Source organism: Desmodus rotundus, chromosome 6 (assembly GCF_022682495.2).
Source record: "Desmodus rotundus isolate HL8 chromosome 6, HLdesRot8A.1, whole genome shotgun sequence".
Taxonomy (NCBI): Eukaryota; Metazoa; Chordata; class Mammalia; order Chiroptera; family Phyllostomidae; genus Desmodus; species Desmodus rotundus.
The window spans coordinates 35,306,044-35,322,075 of NC_071392.1; the positions used below are offsets into that span (position 1 = coordinate 35,306,044).

The 16,032-nt window shown below is 42.3% G+C and overlaps 2 protein-coding genes across 7 annotated transcripts in view; one reads left to right on the forward strand and one right to left on the reverse strand.

The window, feature by feature from the left end:
• The window catches only part of ABCB4 (ATP binding cassette subfamily B member 4), a 68,104-nt gene extending 55,788 nt beyond the window's left edge, over positions 1 to 12,316 (forward strand). For 3 of the 5 annotated variants that reach the window (XM_053926582.2, XM_053926580.2, XM_045194269.3), the window contains 6 exons: positions 2,289 to 2,429; positions 4,679 to 4,835; positions 5,798 to 5,995; positions 7,675 to 7,881; positions 10,528 to 10,674; positions 11,229 to 12,316. In XM_053926582.2, coding sequence (XP_053782557.1) covers positions 2,289 to 2,429; positions 4,679 to 4,835; positions 5,798 to 5,995; positions 7,675 to 7,881; positions 10,528 to 10,674; positions 11,229 to 11,432 — 1,054 coding nt within the window. In that variant the 3' untranslated portion in view covers positions 11,433 to 12,316. The remainder of the gene's footprint in view (positions 1 to 2,288; positions 2,430 to 4,678; positions 4,836 to 5,797; positions 5,996 to 7,674; positions 7,882 to 10,527; positions 10,675 to 11,228) is intronic. The other 2 variants (XM_045194271.3, XM_053926583.2) reach the window with 1 other exon arrangement.
• Positions 12,317 to 13,458: 1,142 nt separating this feature from the next.
• CROT (carnitine O-octanoyltransferase) overlaps positions 13,459 to 16,032 on the reverse strand; it is a 42,673-nt gene continuing 40,099 nt past the window's right edge. For both annotated transcript variants that reach the window (XM_024559129.3, XM_024559120.3), the window contains one exon: positions 13,459 to 14,618. In XM_024559129.3, the coding sequence (XP_024414897.2) occupies positions 14,498 to 14,618 (121 nt within the window). In that variant the 3' untranslated portion in view covers positions 13,459 to 14,497. The remainder of the gene's footprint in view (positions 14,619 to 16,032) is intronic.

Below are 16,032 nucleotides of genomic sequence, written 5' to 3' on the forward strand. Positions count from 1 at the left end.
AAGCACCTGTCTGGTGAGATTGCTTCCTGCTGTGAGTCACCCCTCCGGGAGGGTTTTTGTGATCCTTTTATCCTTTGTTGTGGAGAAGAGCAGTTGCATCATTGGCAAATATGTTCTCCCGTTTGTAGGTTGTCTTTTCATTTTGTTGATGATTTCCTTTGCTGTGCAAACACTTTTTAGTTCAATGTAATCCTTTTTGTTTACTTTTCTCTTTTGTTCCTCTTGCCCAAGAAGACATATCCAAAAAAGTCCTACTCAGTGCAGCAGAGTTTACTGCCTATGTTTTCTTCTAGGAGTTGTATGGTTTTGAGTCTCACATGTAGGTCTTTAATCCAGTTGGAGTTTATTCTTGTCTATGTTGTAAGAAAGTGGCCATAAGTTTTAAACGGAGCTCTGTTCTCACCGGAGACATGACTCATGCCTTTTTCCAGCAAATCCATGCTGTGTACCCCACCCACCTTACTCATTTGGTAGCCGTCTTGGTGAGCAGGTGGACTGTCATGGCATCGCAGTGCTTGTACCCAAGTCACACTCACTCTACGTAATCATGGTTCCAGGGTGCGAGAGTAGAGATGCTGGCATTGTAGGTGTGCCAAAGAGAGTCTGGAAAGCACTTCCTGTAAGGGAAAAGGTGAAAGTTCTTGACTTAGTAAGGCATTTTACCATCTTACATCATTACAAGGGGAAATACGGTACAATAAAAGACATACTGAGAGAGGCAACATTCACATACCTTTTATTACACTGTATTGTTATAATTGTTTTACTTTATGATTAGCTATTATTGTTAATCTCGTACCCAGTTTATAAGTTAACTTTGTCATAGGTATGTGTGTATGTATGTATGTATAGGAAAAAACGTAGTGTATGTAGGGCTTGGTACTGTCCCTGGTTTCAGGCATCTGCTGGGCGTCTCGGAATGTGTCCCCTGTGGGTAGGGAAGGCTCCTGTATTCCTGATCTCTGGATGAGGACCAGATCCAGCCTGCCCTGAAAACAGACACACCTCCGATCTCACTCATTTGTACTTGAGCAACCCAAGAAACTCCCAGTGGCACCATTGGCCACTTGTTTCCAACCAGGGCCTGCTTTTATAAGTGAATATATTTTATTGATGATGCTATGAGTTGTTCCATTTTTTCCCCTTAGCCCCCTCCACGTAGCACTCCCCACTCCCTCAGACAATCCCCACACCATTGTTCATGTCCATGGGTCGTGCATATAAGTTCTTCGGCTGCTCCATTTCCAATGCTGTACTTTACATCCCTGTGGCTATAGATGAATATATTTCAACACTAACAAAATTGAACACACTTAGATTACAGCTTTGTAGCCTAGAATAGTTTGAACACTTACAGATTTGAAAAGGGCTAGTTGAAATTCTCAAGTTATTTCATCTCCCTAGTTATGTATACTACATGCAGCTACCTTTTTCTGTCCATTTGATGTTTGACATATAAATATATATGTGCCATTATCTATGACCTTATGGTTTATTTGAAACTTCAAGACAATAAGGAATAATAGAAAGCTGGAGCTAATTTCTAATTTGGTTATAATTTAAAGATTTGACAGCAAATTTGTCAGTAACATTAAGCATTGTAGCGCCGTATTGACAGCACATAACTAAGTCACCCAAACCAGTAGTACCTTAAATGCCCCCTCTTGGCAAATGCCTGGCTTCTAATGTAAAAGAGGACTTACACTAAAGTAGCTCCACCGAGCATGGGACCTAATTAGGAAAGGTACTAAAACCTGTATGGGGATCTGACTCAGGACGAATGTCGGATGTGTTTCTATCTAAACCTCCGTGACCAGACCTTTCTGAATCTGAAACATGAATTCGACAAAAGAGATGATAACTAGTCACAGAGCACAAGATAATAATATTAAGGGAATCACATTCAGACAATTCCAGCTTCAGTCAGGACTTTGGCATCCTCGATATTTTTAACACAATATTCATGTTCACATCAAAGGAGTTGAGTATCTGGGTCATCAGATATTAACGTGTAATAGCAGCAGATACCATTTGAGCAACCGCTAGGAGGTAGGTCCTACACTAGACATTTATATTCTTCATTTAGTTCTCAGAACAGTTCTGCATCATATTGCTTGTCCCCATTGTACAAATCAGAACACTGATATGGAGAAAGGTCGCTTACTTTACTGTAACTGGAGGCAGAATTTAAACCCAGGTCAACTACGTTTCGAAGCTGTGCCCCTTCCACAACACAGTGGTCTGAGCGCTTGAAGAGACGGTGATGGATACACTGCTTTGCTTTGCAGGAATTCTGTGCGGAAGGCACACATCTATGGAATTACTTTCAGTATTTCACAAGCATTTATGTATTTTTCCTATGCTGGTTGTTTTCGATTCGGTGCCTATCTCATCGTGAATGGACATATGCTCTTCAGAGATGTTATTCTGTAAGTAACTCTAAAATATGAAGATTATTAATATTAATATTATTGTGTAATAAGGTTTCAGTGGGTCTATACAAAAGTTTAGAGTAGGGGGAAAAACCCTCTGTTGTTCAAAGATGAGGTTGGAGGGTTGAATCTGCAGACATCTGATCTTGTTGATTCTCCAAGGACAGGTCAATCATTGGAGTGGGCAAAAACTAAGCAAGCTCATGAAAATCATCATAAACCAGAATTTCACTGATGCCTAGAAGTCCAGACAGAAGGATAGCAAAATATCTTACTGTATAATGTAGGCAGGAAGAAATCATGAATTACAAAGTTGCTGGTGACCGCAGACTCAAAAACAGAGAGTTAAATAGCTTGCTCTTTAACGGTAAGCAAAGATAGCCTGGTCAATGGGATGGGAATAAGTGGCTGAAGTTTGGCAAAGCCTCTGTCCCCTAACCAGACTTGGGATGACCCAGCCAACGTTTGCCTCTTAGCCTCTCCCTGATTCACTGGGCTTCCAAGACTAACCAGTGGTCTTCCTAACTGATGCATTCCTCTTTTCAAAATATGCTAAATGCATTCAATTAGGTTTCAGTCCAACCTTGCCAAAGGGAAGCCATTCTTTTTAAGATCACTTGGCATACTTCTGCTCTGATAGGATGATTCTAAAGCACTAGCAAACAACTTGTTTTTGTTCTTCAAACAAGGTCACAACAAGTAAAGTGAAAATGTTTAAAAGCTGCTCTTTTATTTTCATCCAAAATTTTTAAAACCATGAAAAAAAAAAGCATATAATCTTTGTATCAGTCAGGATCCCAGCAGGAAACAAATGACACAGGAAATGGGGTAACTGGGGAGAGTTTGCTACAGGGTCTATTTACAAAGGAGCGCAGTACCCAGGGGAGCTGTTAGCACCTCATCAGTTCCGGGCTTCAGAATGCTAAAACCCTAAGCCTCAAGGGCAACAGGAGGGAAAGGTTTTCAGAACCTGGTGTAGGGGCCTTCTGTCCTCTTTGGGGGAGGGACACCAATAACCCAACAATCCAACAAGACAGAAACCAACCAAATTCCCTGGCCTCACTCTCCCCCAGCCCTCCATCCCCTGTGGCCCCTGAGGGCTCAGCCTCTGACAGCCTGGGATGGCGCAGACTGGCGGTGTGTAGAGAGTAGGAAGTGGTTTTGGAAGATCAAGTGGAAATATGTGGCTTGGCTCTGGGATTTACAACTTGGAGTATTTTTATTGTGTAGAAAATTCGTCCTGCTTTTTTGTTATTTCATTTTTACCATTAAACTGTTAAATTAAGGATAACTGGAAGACAGTTTTTAAATCTTTCATGCTAAAGCTGGATTACAGAGTGTATAGGAAAGCTAGGCAATTACACATGAGTTCATCACTATGTTAAAAGTTAATTTTTGGTAACTAACCTCACCAAGTATTTAAGGGACAGCCTTAATATACCCATATTTAAAACACATTTTAATATCTTAGATTTAGAAGCTTAGTAGAGGAAGAAAGTTAAGTTCTCCATTTCGACTGGATAGAAATGCTCTTCCCTCCCAGGGCTCAGGGGATCTCTGCCGTCGGAAGTGAACAGCTTGGTGGAGACGCTGACCCTCAGAATCTGTGGCCCTTCCTAAAAGTCCTTACAATTCATACCTGTTCTTTAAAGACGATTTGATTGGGAAATGGCCCTTTAGCTTAGGACAATTGTTTTCTGGGGGTAGTGTCGGTAATTACTTTAACTATAAGAGAAAGGCTATGCCTGGTAAGGGCTTATTTTCTTAGTAGAAACTCTTTCACTACAGTGATTACGGCGGCTCGTGTGGGAGTGTAGAGCCCCACCCGGCAGGTCGGGGCCGTAGACTCAGTAGGAAACGCCATTTATCGCCCGGTGCTGGTCCAGCGCCTGAATAGACGCACTGCGCCTCAGCGCCCTCAACTCTAAAAAGGGTGTAACTAGTTACTAAAATTACTCCAGATCACAAATCAGATTGTCATAAGCCACCTCCAAAAAGAGAAGAACTTCGGGAAGTTACATTAACTCTTAGGAAGCTGGAAGCTCCTGGGGAAAAAGGAACCCCACCCTGTTAGTGGAATTTCATGGGAACGTGTGCGGCTAGGGTGAGGAGGGGTGGAGTGGGGGCATGATTAGGGGAGTAAAAAAATGTCAGTACTGGTAAGCAGTATGTCTTTGAACTTTTAAACACTGTGAAGCTATATAATTATTCAGGCTAATTGTTAAATTCCTCTCCTTCCCGTCTAGGGTGTTTTCAGCGATTGTGTTTGGCGCCGTGGCCCTAGGACACGCTAGTTCCTTTGCTCCAGACTATGCCAAAGCCAAACTGTCTGCAGCCCACTTATTCATGCTGTTTGAAAGGCAGCCTCTGATTGACAGCTACAGTGAAGAAGGCCTGAGGCCCGTGAGTCCTCTGCTGCCTTAAGAGTGCCTGGTTAATTTTTTCATAAAGGGTTGCTGTCCGCTGGATTGCAATTACAGGATAAATTTGTAGTGATTACACTGGTGTTTATCTCTGTGATATGTACAGAGCTAATATCTGGCCAACTTTCCAGGAGGTTTGAATTTCATAGGGGGTCTCAAGGATTCTGAAGTTTAGCACATCAAAAGTAAAAAGCCAAAAATCCAGATGTATTGGACCTGGATAACTTTCATGAAAACTGTTAGTCATTTCTGCACAAGGGTAATCTGCATATAATTCTGTATGTAAATAGATTAGCAATTTGGCTTTAATCACATCTTGTAACGACTGAATTACAGTTGGCAAGAAGGCCACTTCATTCACAGTGAGCAATGATCCCGTACTTCCCCGTTTCCAGAGTTAGCTCAAACTTGGATAGGAGGGTTCTCTGCCCGACCCCGGCTGCTCCATTTAACGCACAAGAAGCAGTGTGGTAAAGATGGGGACCTACCCTTTCTGGGTCTTCACCAGGTGTTTCTGTTCTGAGGAAATGGCTGGGTCCAGTGGGTGAGATGAAGAGAGTGAGAGAAAGAGGCTGTCAGGGCCTGAGACAAGGGCTGTCCCCGAGACTGCAGGGGGGACCGCCCCAGATCCCCACGCCTCCGAAACTTCAGCCACTGGGGTGGCTCCAGCCTCCAAGACATCATTTGAGAAAGCTAAATACTTGCGTTAAATGAACCAGAAATTCAGTTCAGTTAACAGCTCTTCGTAATATGACTACCCCATCTCCCATCTTCATTTTATATAACAATTTTCTCTCGATATGAACTAGTGCTAGCCTTCCTACTGAGTATGAATTTTATGGTTTTCTACTGCAGTCTTTGGTAAAGTTGTCTTGAAATAATACTTTTTATTGCAATAATCACCAGAAATTTACAATAGCAACATTTTAAAAACTTTTTTAGGATAAGTTTGAGGGGAATGTGACATTTAATGAAGTCGTGTTCAACTACCCAACTCGGCCAGACGTGCCCGTACTTCAGAGGCTCAGCCTGGAGGTGAAGAAGGGCCAGACGCTGGCGCTGGTGGGCAGCAGCGGCTGTGGGAAGAGCACGGTGGTCCAGCTCCTTGAGCGGTTCTATGACCCCCTGGCCGGATCATTGGTGAGCACCCTTTCTTAAATTAGTAACCTGATTTGAAGCAATATTTCAAGTGGCTAAACCAATATCCCCATAATGGAAAAAATAAAGACCCACAATCCTATTTGATACAATGACTGCATTCTATAAACCCTAAACAGGCAAATATATGGGGACAGTCAGAACATCTGGAATTCAGTGTAGTTCAGAAAATATTGGATGTGACGATGACCTCTGCCTGCCATGGGCCTTTTGGGGCAAACTTACCCTCCTCCTAAGTAAACCCTCAGTTCCGGTTTATAAAGGTAAGCGCAAACTCCTGCCAGAATTCCAGGCAGGCTCCCAGGACAGGCCAGTGTGTGCTCATCCCCTCCCCACTACCTTCTGCTTTGCATTCTCTCTCTAACCCTGAACTCCAGGCTCACTGACTTTGATCTTCACCCTCAGCCCTTTCATGTTTGGCTTTCATCATGGATTTCCCAGCAGGTAGCTCCCTCCCTACCATCTGAGAGCCCCCATCTGGCTCTCTTCCAGATGTGAAGACAGGGCTCTGATAATGCCTCTTCCGTCACCTTGGGGTGGCACCCACTGATCTAGCCCTGAGAACCCACGCCCATTTAGACAGTCACCAAAGTGTTAAACCTTGCTTAGTTGTTTCTTTTCTGGAAATTCTTATGCTTCCACCGTTACAATTACTCTGCAGTTATGAATCTCGGCAAACCAGCTCCACACTCTGGAGGTAGGCTGTGTTCATACTAGGGTGGAAATTTCATTATTGAGAAGTCACGACTAATCGGACCTGTGTCTGTTCCTTCACTGCCTTAAATGAACCAGAAATCGGTGACTGTCACCTTGCAGGAAGCTGCATTCTCAAGCACTGCATCACAAGGCTCCTCTAGAAGCATCATGCCTCCTGCATACAGCAAACAAATAAGAAATAAAACTACCTCCAACAAAACCGTTCTCCCAGAGACACTGCCCTGTGCGCTTGCTCCCTGTCCCTGGAACCTTTGTCCTTAGTGCTGTCAAACAGGGAAAAGTGTAAGGCTGGTAGTCCGCAGCGGGGAGAGGAGTAGGACAGGAGGTAAGCAGCTTTCAGAATCTGCTTTTTGGTCTGTTATGCCTGCAGGAGGGGAACAGAGTCCAGTTGGAAGGTTGGATTCATTCGGGACAGCAGAGGAGTCAAACGTCTAATTTTAGGCTTCTTAGAGGCGGGGGAGGGCACACTTGCCTGGAGGAGGGCGGGAAAGGACAGAGTGAAGAATGCAAAAACACAGGACCAGACATGCTACCATTTGATCAGTTAGTCCAAGAAAGGGATGGCATAATGATCATAAAACTCACTTTGTCCCTGACCGGTGAGGCTCTGTGGGTTGGGTGTCATCCTGCAAACCGAAAGGTTGCAGGTTTGATTCCAGGTCAGGGTATGTGCCTGGTTGGTGGGTGTGCAAGAGGCAACCAATTGATGTTTCTCTCCCTCCCTTCCTCTCTCTCAAAAAAATAAAATCTTTTTAAAATATCATTTTGTTGGCTATGTCGGGCTCCCACAGTGTAAGTGCGCAGAGGCTGTGAGGCTTGGTATTTCCCAAACTGCTGATGCCCGTGTGCAAAAAATCCTGCACTTGGAGGCTCTCACATCTTACTGCTGAGTTCCTTTTTTTCCTTTTCAAGCCCTTCTCACAGTTTGTGGACTTTGCTTCCAGCTCCTAGATGGTCAAGAAGCAAAGCGCCTGAACGTCCAGTGGCTCAGAGCCCAGCTCGGAATCGTGTCGCAGGAGCCCATCCTGTTCGACTGCAGCATTGCCGAGAACATCGCCTACGGGGACAACAGCCGGGTCGTGACCCAGGAGGAGATTGTGTGCGCCGCCAAAGCAGCCAACATCCACCCTTTCATCGAGACCTTACCCCACGTAAGTTAACTGGTAACTCCTTCAGGATGAAATCAGATTCAAGTCTACGCAGTTTTCCTCCCCAAAACGGTTCCTGAAGTCACACTCCAACAGGCTGGTAACAGATGGGTCCGTGTACTAGCTCTCTGACCTTGGTCTCCTTACGGCACGTCTACCTCCTACAAACGTGGTGCGAGGCAAGTGAGGCGAGAGGAAGTGAATGCGCAGTCTCTCGGGGTGCACCCTGATGGCTGGGGGCTGCATTCGGACTGCGGCCAGGTTTGGTTTACCCCTTAGTACTTTCCTTTTTTAATTAAACACTTGATTGTGAGATAATTATAGATTCACATGGAGTTGTAAGGAATAAAGAGATCTTATGTACACTTTACCTAGTTTCCTCCGGTGACGAAATGCCGAAACCACCACGACACTCACATCGATGCGCTCCACTGAGCTTATTCAGACTTCCCCAGTTTTACTTGTACGCATTCGTGTGTGTGTATTTAGTCCTGTGCAATTTTATTGTGTGTGGAGAGTCATGTGTCCACTATCACAGTCACGATACAGAACATTTCTGTCACCAGAGATCCCTCCTGTTGGCCTTTTACAGCCACACACTGCTCCTTCCCGCCCTCACTCCCCACAACCTCTGGCAGCCACTGACTCCACTGACTGTTCTCCACTGCTGTAGTTTTTTCTTTTCTTAAATTTTATTCATTTATTTTTAGAGGGGGATGGAGGGAGAAAAAGAGGGAGAGAAACATCAATGTGTGGTTGCCTCTTACGTTCCCCCTACTGGGGACCTGGCCTGCCACCCCAGGCATGTGCCCTGACTGGGAATCAAACCAGTGACTCTTTGGTTCACAGACTGGCACTCAATCCACTGAGCCACACCAGCCAGGGCAATAGCTTTCTACTTTTAAGAACATTATGTAAACATACAGTGTATAACCTTCTGAAATTAGCTTTTCTCACTCCGCCTAATTCCCTGAAGTTGTATCTTTAGTTCATTCCTTTTTGTTGCGGAGTGGTGTCCCATGGTGTGGATGGACCTTGTTTAAACACCAGTCACCTGACAGTCACCCGACTCCAGTTTGGGGCTATGAATAAGCTGCTATAAGTATTTGCACACCGGTTTTATTGTGAACCTAAGGCTTTATTTCTCTGGGGAAACCCCCAGGAGTGTGGTGGTTGGGCCCTATGGTAATGCATGTTTAACTTGATGGCCCTATGGTAATGCATGTTTAACTGCCGTCTTACACTCCTCCCCGTGTGTGACAGTTTCTCTATCTTTGCAGCACTTGCTGTTCCTGTATTTTCTTTACCATTCTGATAGGTGGATAGTGGTATCTCATTGTGGTTTTAATTTGCATTTCCTAATGGCAAGTGGTGTTGGACATCTTTTGACATACGTAATTGCCATCTGTATTTACTCTTTGGTGAGAGGTCTCTTCATGTCCTTTGTCCACTTTCTAATATGACTGTTTTTCTACTGTTGAGTTTTGACAGATTTTTATATATTCACGTTTCTAGTCCTCTGTCAGATACACAGTTTGCAAATATTTCCCCAGTCTGTTGCTTTTTTTTCACCCCTTTAACTGGGTCTTTTGCAGAGCCAGTTTTTAACTTCGATGAGGTGCAATTCCTTAGCTCTTCCGTGTACAGACTGTGCTTTTGGTGTCAAGTCTAAGAATTCTTTGTCTGGCCCCAGGCCCTAAACATTTCCTGTGCCTTTGATTCCCCTAGAAGTTATGGCTTTACATTTCACGTTTACACGCTCCGTTGCGTTCATTTGGTATAAGGTTGTTGTCTCTAACGATTCACTTTGGAGATGACATGCACTCTCCGGTTGCCATGGGGACAGCACTCCCTATCACCTCAGCTGCTCTGACAGTAGTCCAAGTGCGGTGATGTCACTACGGTTTGGCAGACATCTCAGGGAAGAGTTCAGTGAAAACATTTCAGCAGCTGGTAAACATGCAGTCCTGGAAAGATGACCTGAGAGCCCTACTCTGAGGACGGGATCATTCATCCTGCGGCCTCGTCTAGCGCCTGAGGGTCCCCTGGGCTGAACTGAAATACAGCTTGACCTGTTTTTACAGTCTGACTTGAAATCACATTCCCAAATGCACTGTAAACCCTCCATGCGGGTGGCCTTCCCAGCCCTGAACACACTGTCATTGACTTCAAGTACTGGGTATGACTGAACAGAAAAGTGCTAAAGCTTCATTCAGCTTGTATTTAACTGACATGCCTTTAGACATTAATTCACGGGATGTACATTGAATTCAGTTCACCACTAACTGAACTGACTCAGTTTGTTTGTTTATTCTATGTTTTGGCTTAGAATATTCTCTGTGTCAAGCTTCCCCACTCCTCTACAAGGACATTTTTAATTTGTCTCCTCTTTCTCCTTCTCCCACCGTATCGCCACAATTTCCATTTCCCTCTGTGATCTTCCACAGCACATCGCCTTTACTACTCACTTGCTACTTAAGTTGAGCTTATACTGACAACTATGTAGCTGTTATGGAAACGTATTGATTCTAAGTATTTTTTCCTTGTAAGTAGCACTGTCATATGTTAGAAGTAAAAGTTTATTCAGTATATAACCAGTCACTTTTCTGCGTTAGAACTTTATTGACTTTATTAATGACTAACTTGCAGAAATACGACACGAGAGTGGGAGATAAGGGGACTCAGCTCTCAGGAGGTCAAAAGCAGAGGATTGCCATCGCCCGGGCCCTCATCAGACGGCCTCGAATCCTACTGCTGGACGAGGCCACCTCGGCGCTGGACACTGAAAGTGAAAAGGTATGGCCTCCCGCCCCATGCCACGCTTAATTTGTAAAACTAGCTTTTTGTGCCCTTGGCCATGACAAACATATGTAAGCACCGAAAAAAAGAAATAGAAATTTAGACAGTGGTTATTCTGAAGTATAATATTCTCTTATTCCTTTCAGTATTTTCCAGTTTTTCTGAAGTGATCATATATTTACTTTTATAAACACAATAAAAGTAAAGCATTCAAAAGAAAAAGCTGCATAAGTCATTTTTAGCACATTAACTCCAATGAAAAAAGTGGAAAATAAAATACTTACTAAAAGGGAACCAATAAGGGAAAATTTGTGACTAGTTAGAAATTTTAAATACTTGAAGATCATTTGCAGTGTGAGAATTTATAATTAAAAGAACAGAACTATGTATAAAGTCAAATTATATAAATATACATGCATGAAAACAAAGATTCAAAGACATTAGAAATGAAAAAAATTCTTACTTGGATGGTAAAGTATTAAATTTCCTTTAATGCTAGAACCTATTTATATATTTTCTGAAGTCAGTCTTCTGTTCTGATTTATTGCTAGGTTGTCCAAGAAGCCCTGGACAAAGCCAGAGAAGGCCGCACCTGCATTGTGATCGCTCACCGCCTGTCCACCATCCAGAACGCTGACCGGATCGTGGTGTTTGAGAACGGCAGGGTCAAGGAGCACGGCACCCACCAACAGCTGCTCGCACGGAAGGGCGTCTACTTTTCCATGGTCAATGTCCAGGCCGGGACACAGAACTGATGAACTATTGTTACAATATATCTTATAAATAAATGAAAGTCATTCTACAACTTTTACTGACTTTGTAAAAAAAAGTTTCTAAGTCATTGTAAAATACAGGTATATCAAATTTGGGGTTTGATATTACAGCATTTAAAATTCTGGAGTTATAAATCATCATGACACATTTCTTGATGAAATATGAAAACAACCTGGCTCTTCCTGAGTTATCAAAAACATACAGGAAAAAAAAAAGCTAAGTTCAGGTATACAAAGATGTAAAATTAATAGAACCCACAGACATAAGGAAAATTCTTATGGTCCTGAATAGTTGGGTAGATGACAGGATATTTTGGGAACAATTTTCCCAAATTAAGAAAATATAAATTGTTCAAAAGTCTACTGTCTCCCAAGGTAGGTTTCCAAATTATTCTACTGGGGCATTGAGATTTCTAAAAATGAATGTATCCCCAGCTTTATGGTAGTCCAAGGGAAAATGACAATTCTCTGAGACAAGGTAACTCTACAGGGACACATTCCATAAAGCAAAGAGACATGCCGTTGAGTATTTCTTTGAAAGAAATGTTTAAAACTCATGAATAATTATCGCACACATTATCTATTAGTGTAATTTGTAACACTGGAAATAACAATAAAATGCTATTTCTATAGCAACTGCATTACTTTTTACAAATAATTCTAATATTCCCAGAATGTGAGTCCATTTCTCCTTATAAGAAGGAAATATATTTAGACAAAGAACAAAAAAGAAATATTCCAGGCAACCCTTGGAAGCTAACCACATTGAAAAGTTTTTTTTTTTTCCATAGTTTACTGAAGCAGTATCAATTTTCATTGCTGTGACAAGTCGTTTAGGTCAGTAAACTACTGAAACCAAGTTCTTCTACCTGTAATAAACCATATACTGTATTACCAAAGGTTTCAAATGTGACGTGTCTCAGGAGACAATTTCCGATTAACCGAGAGAACGGGGCAAGGGGCACATCAGGAGTGAGCAGAAATCAGTCTACTCTTGTGTAACTATTCCCAAACTTACCCATGAGAATCACGGGGCACCTGCCCCTGAAAACTCTGACTCAGTAGGTCTGGGTTGAGGCCCAAGACCTCTTGCAAAAAGCATTCCAGGTGGCTTTTGACTTTAGGCAATGTGGGGATACGTATTTAAGCATGAGTAAAAAGAGGCTTCTCTCCTAGAGGTGTTGTTTCAGAAATACCCAAATCTTTGGATATTATTTAGAAACAACCAACCAAATGATTGTAAAGTACCTGGGAATGGAGTCTACAAAATTGTACTAGTGAGGAAAAAGGTCCATAGTTCAGATACCAAATGCCATGGAAGCCAACTCTGCATGTTTTCACAAAGAAATGATAATATGGTCTTATCAAATTCAGAACATATAAAAATGTAAGAACAACAAAAAGAACATCCAACAGGTATACTAAATATAATCTTTATGTGATAGAGTGCCACAGAAATGGCTCCCACTTAGGTCCTCTCCTGTGCCCACTCAGTTACAAAGTTATTTACAAAATGGCTTCACACAATGAGACTGTCCCCACCAGCTCTTAAGTCTGGACTGCCCTTGTAACTTGTTTTACCCAACAGCATGCAAAAGATGTGACATCATGGGACTTCAGAGCCCAGGCCTCAAGAGGCCCTGCAACTTCTACCTTTCCCTCTTAGACCACTCCCACTGGCAAGTACAAAGGTCCAAGTTAAAATAGTGAACGATCAGGCAAGCCCAGTGGAGCGGGAGTCCCAGCCACCAAGTCCCTAGGCAGTGGGTGAAGCCCCCTCAGCCTTACCGGCCACACTCCAGCAGCCTCAGGTGGCAACAGCATAAACACCTTGGGCAAGACAGGCAGAAACTCCAAATGGCACAGTCAACTGGCACAATCATGAAAATAACGAATTGTTGGAAGAGAGTGAGTTGTGGGCGATGATTTATTATACAACAATATGTAACAGATCAGAAAGTATAAAGTCAAACAGGAATGAATCAGCCAAACAAAACAAGACGCCATATGATTTTAAGAGTTTTATTTTCTGAGGGTGGAAACTACAAAGTTGAACAGAGGAAAAAAAAGTGTAATTCTGAGAATATGATTCCATATTTAATCCTTTTAAAGTCATTAATTCTGACATCTAGTTTTAAATATAAGTGCTTTAATTTTATATTCACAAAACTAATTACAGTAATATACTAAAATGAATTTTGTTAGGATTTTTTTATGTGTGTCAGAGGGTGTAAATCTTCCTACTACAACTTAATTCTTCTGTCTGTGCCAGAGAAACTACTTTTGTTACATCACCGTTAAAGTGTAGTGGGCCTTCCCAAATATAGTGAGCGCGTACCCCTGTGGGGAATGTGAAAGACATTGTTGCAGGGAAATTAGCATCCAGTCATGTATTCCACACCCTTTGGCAACTAGAAAATGTTAAAGTGCTTGAAAGATAGACTCTACAACGGCGGTTTTCAACCGGTGTGCCGCAAGAATTTTTAAAACATGCAGTACCTGACTATTCAGTCAGGGGCACTGACCTCTTTTCCCTTGGGCTGTCAAATAATAAAACGACAACAGCCAACGCAACAATAGCCATCTGGTGCAAATGAATCAAAATTATATCTATTAATTCATCAGACTGGCAAAAAAATACATTCTTTTGGTGTGCTCCCGAATTTTAGTCATTCATTTGTGTGCCACGAAATGAAAAAGGTTGAAAATCGCTGCTCTACAATGATGTTCAGGGAGAGAATTTATAATCTATCCAGGTACCTATAAAAATATTTAAAAGTTAAAGTTAGACTTGCATTGTTGAGAATTATCTTAAACTTTGCATAGTTCTATATTCACTGTATCAAAATTTGCATTGCTGCTGCATCAGAGGGAGCTAAAAAATAATATTCCTACTTTCTGTGTCAGAATAAATTTAGAGAACATGATTCTACTAATTTCTACATTTCCTTCAAGTCAACATTCCTCCCTATCTTACTTCACCAGCCCATTCCCAGGACCCAGTTTAAATGCTATATTTTGGTAAGCGCTTCGTGAACAACCAGTCTCTAAAGATGAGCAGAGGTCATCAGCTGCATCATATCACTGAAAGCACAGAAAACTTGCCGAACTAGCTTTTCTGCATCAGTCTCCGGACAGGACTTCCAGGCTGAACAGGCCACAACTAACCTGTGAAGCACAGATAATAAACGGTTAAGTGCTAGGCAAAAATCACAGTACAAAAAGGCTCCAAACAATATGACCTTTATTTTGTCCGGCTGTTAATATATGAAGTATGACGTTAAATGTAACCTGACACAATGGAAAGTAAAGCCATATTTATACAGAACGCTAGGAACATCTAATTTACTAGTGACTACGGGACTGGAGACCAAGGCAAAAGGGAACAAAAACTAGCCAGAGCTCAAGAGTACTCTGGAGAAGGCCTTACTGCACTCAGCAAACCCACCTCTTCCTAAAAAAAAGACCTTCCTGGATGTGTTCTAAGTAGAATGAGGTGCAACATGAATTCTTGTCATGGTTTGCAATGAAACAAACTATTTTTGAAGAAGAATATAGCACTTGAAGAGAGTAAAAATAATAATAAAATAGAGAAGAGGAGGAAAAAAGCTATTCCTAGGAAAGCCAAAGAGAAACTCTTGGGACCAACTCCCTCCAGGTCACAGGTGGCAAACACAAGGCCCCTCCACCTTGTTTTATCCAGCCCGGCACCTTGTTTCTACCTGGTGACAGAGCCGAGCTGTCACTTAACTGTTAAGGAGTAGTTACATTTACACAGTCCTAGAATTACATCCGGCCCTTTGAAGGCAACTTTGAGGCTGATGTGGCCCCTGGTGAAAACGAGTTTGACACCCCTGCTCTAGGTCCACCTGATGAAGAAACCCCCCATCTGGCAGACGGTAACAGTGGCCCTGGAAGCTGGAGGAAATAGGGAAGAAGCCGGGCTTTCTGTGGGCTCAGAGCAGAAATCGGGCTACTGACTCTTGGAACTAGCCGCCGCCTTCTTTCCAGACACTCACATTTTTTTAATAGCAAAACATGCATTAAGCTCAAGATAAACCCAAAATGTTGTGTAATGAAGCTGTGGACAACCATACGGTTTTCTAGTCACTAAAAAAGGCAGTACTGACATGCATTGTACTTCGGAAAAGCAGAGAGCAGTGAAAACGTGCTCTGGCCCAGTGTATAATGATGAAGCTAATGTCTGAGTGGAATTTGTGTGCTGAAGAATTCAGGAACCCACAGAAAGTCCTGCCTTGTTCCCACCTAGTGATTCCGTATAACCCGCCATTTTCCAGCTACACTGCACATAATTCTTAAATACTTAGCAACATCTAAGCATATTCCTTTGCAGAGATCAACATTCCTATTTAAGTTGCATTTAAAAAAAAAACAGTTATCTTTCTAAATTAAAGAAATAACTATCTTCACAAAAGAATGTACACAGACCCAGTAACAAAAAAAGTTCTTTGTCATCACTAAAAAATTCAAGGTATATTATTTTCCCCTATAAACTGTAAAGAATGTTTTATAATGCTTAGAGTTGGCAATGATGTGATGAAATAAGGAAGGATGTATTTCA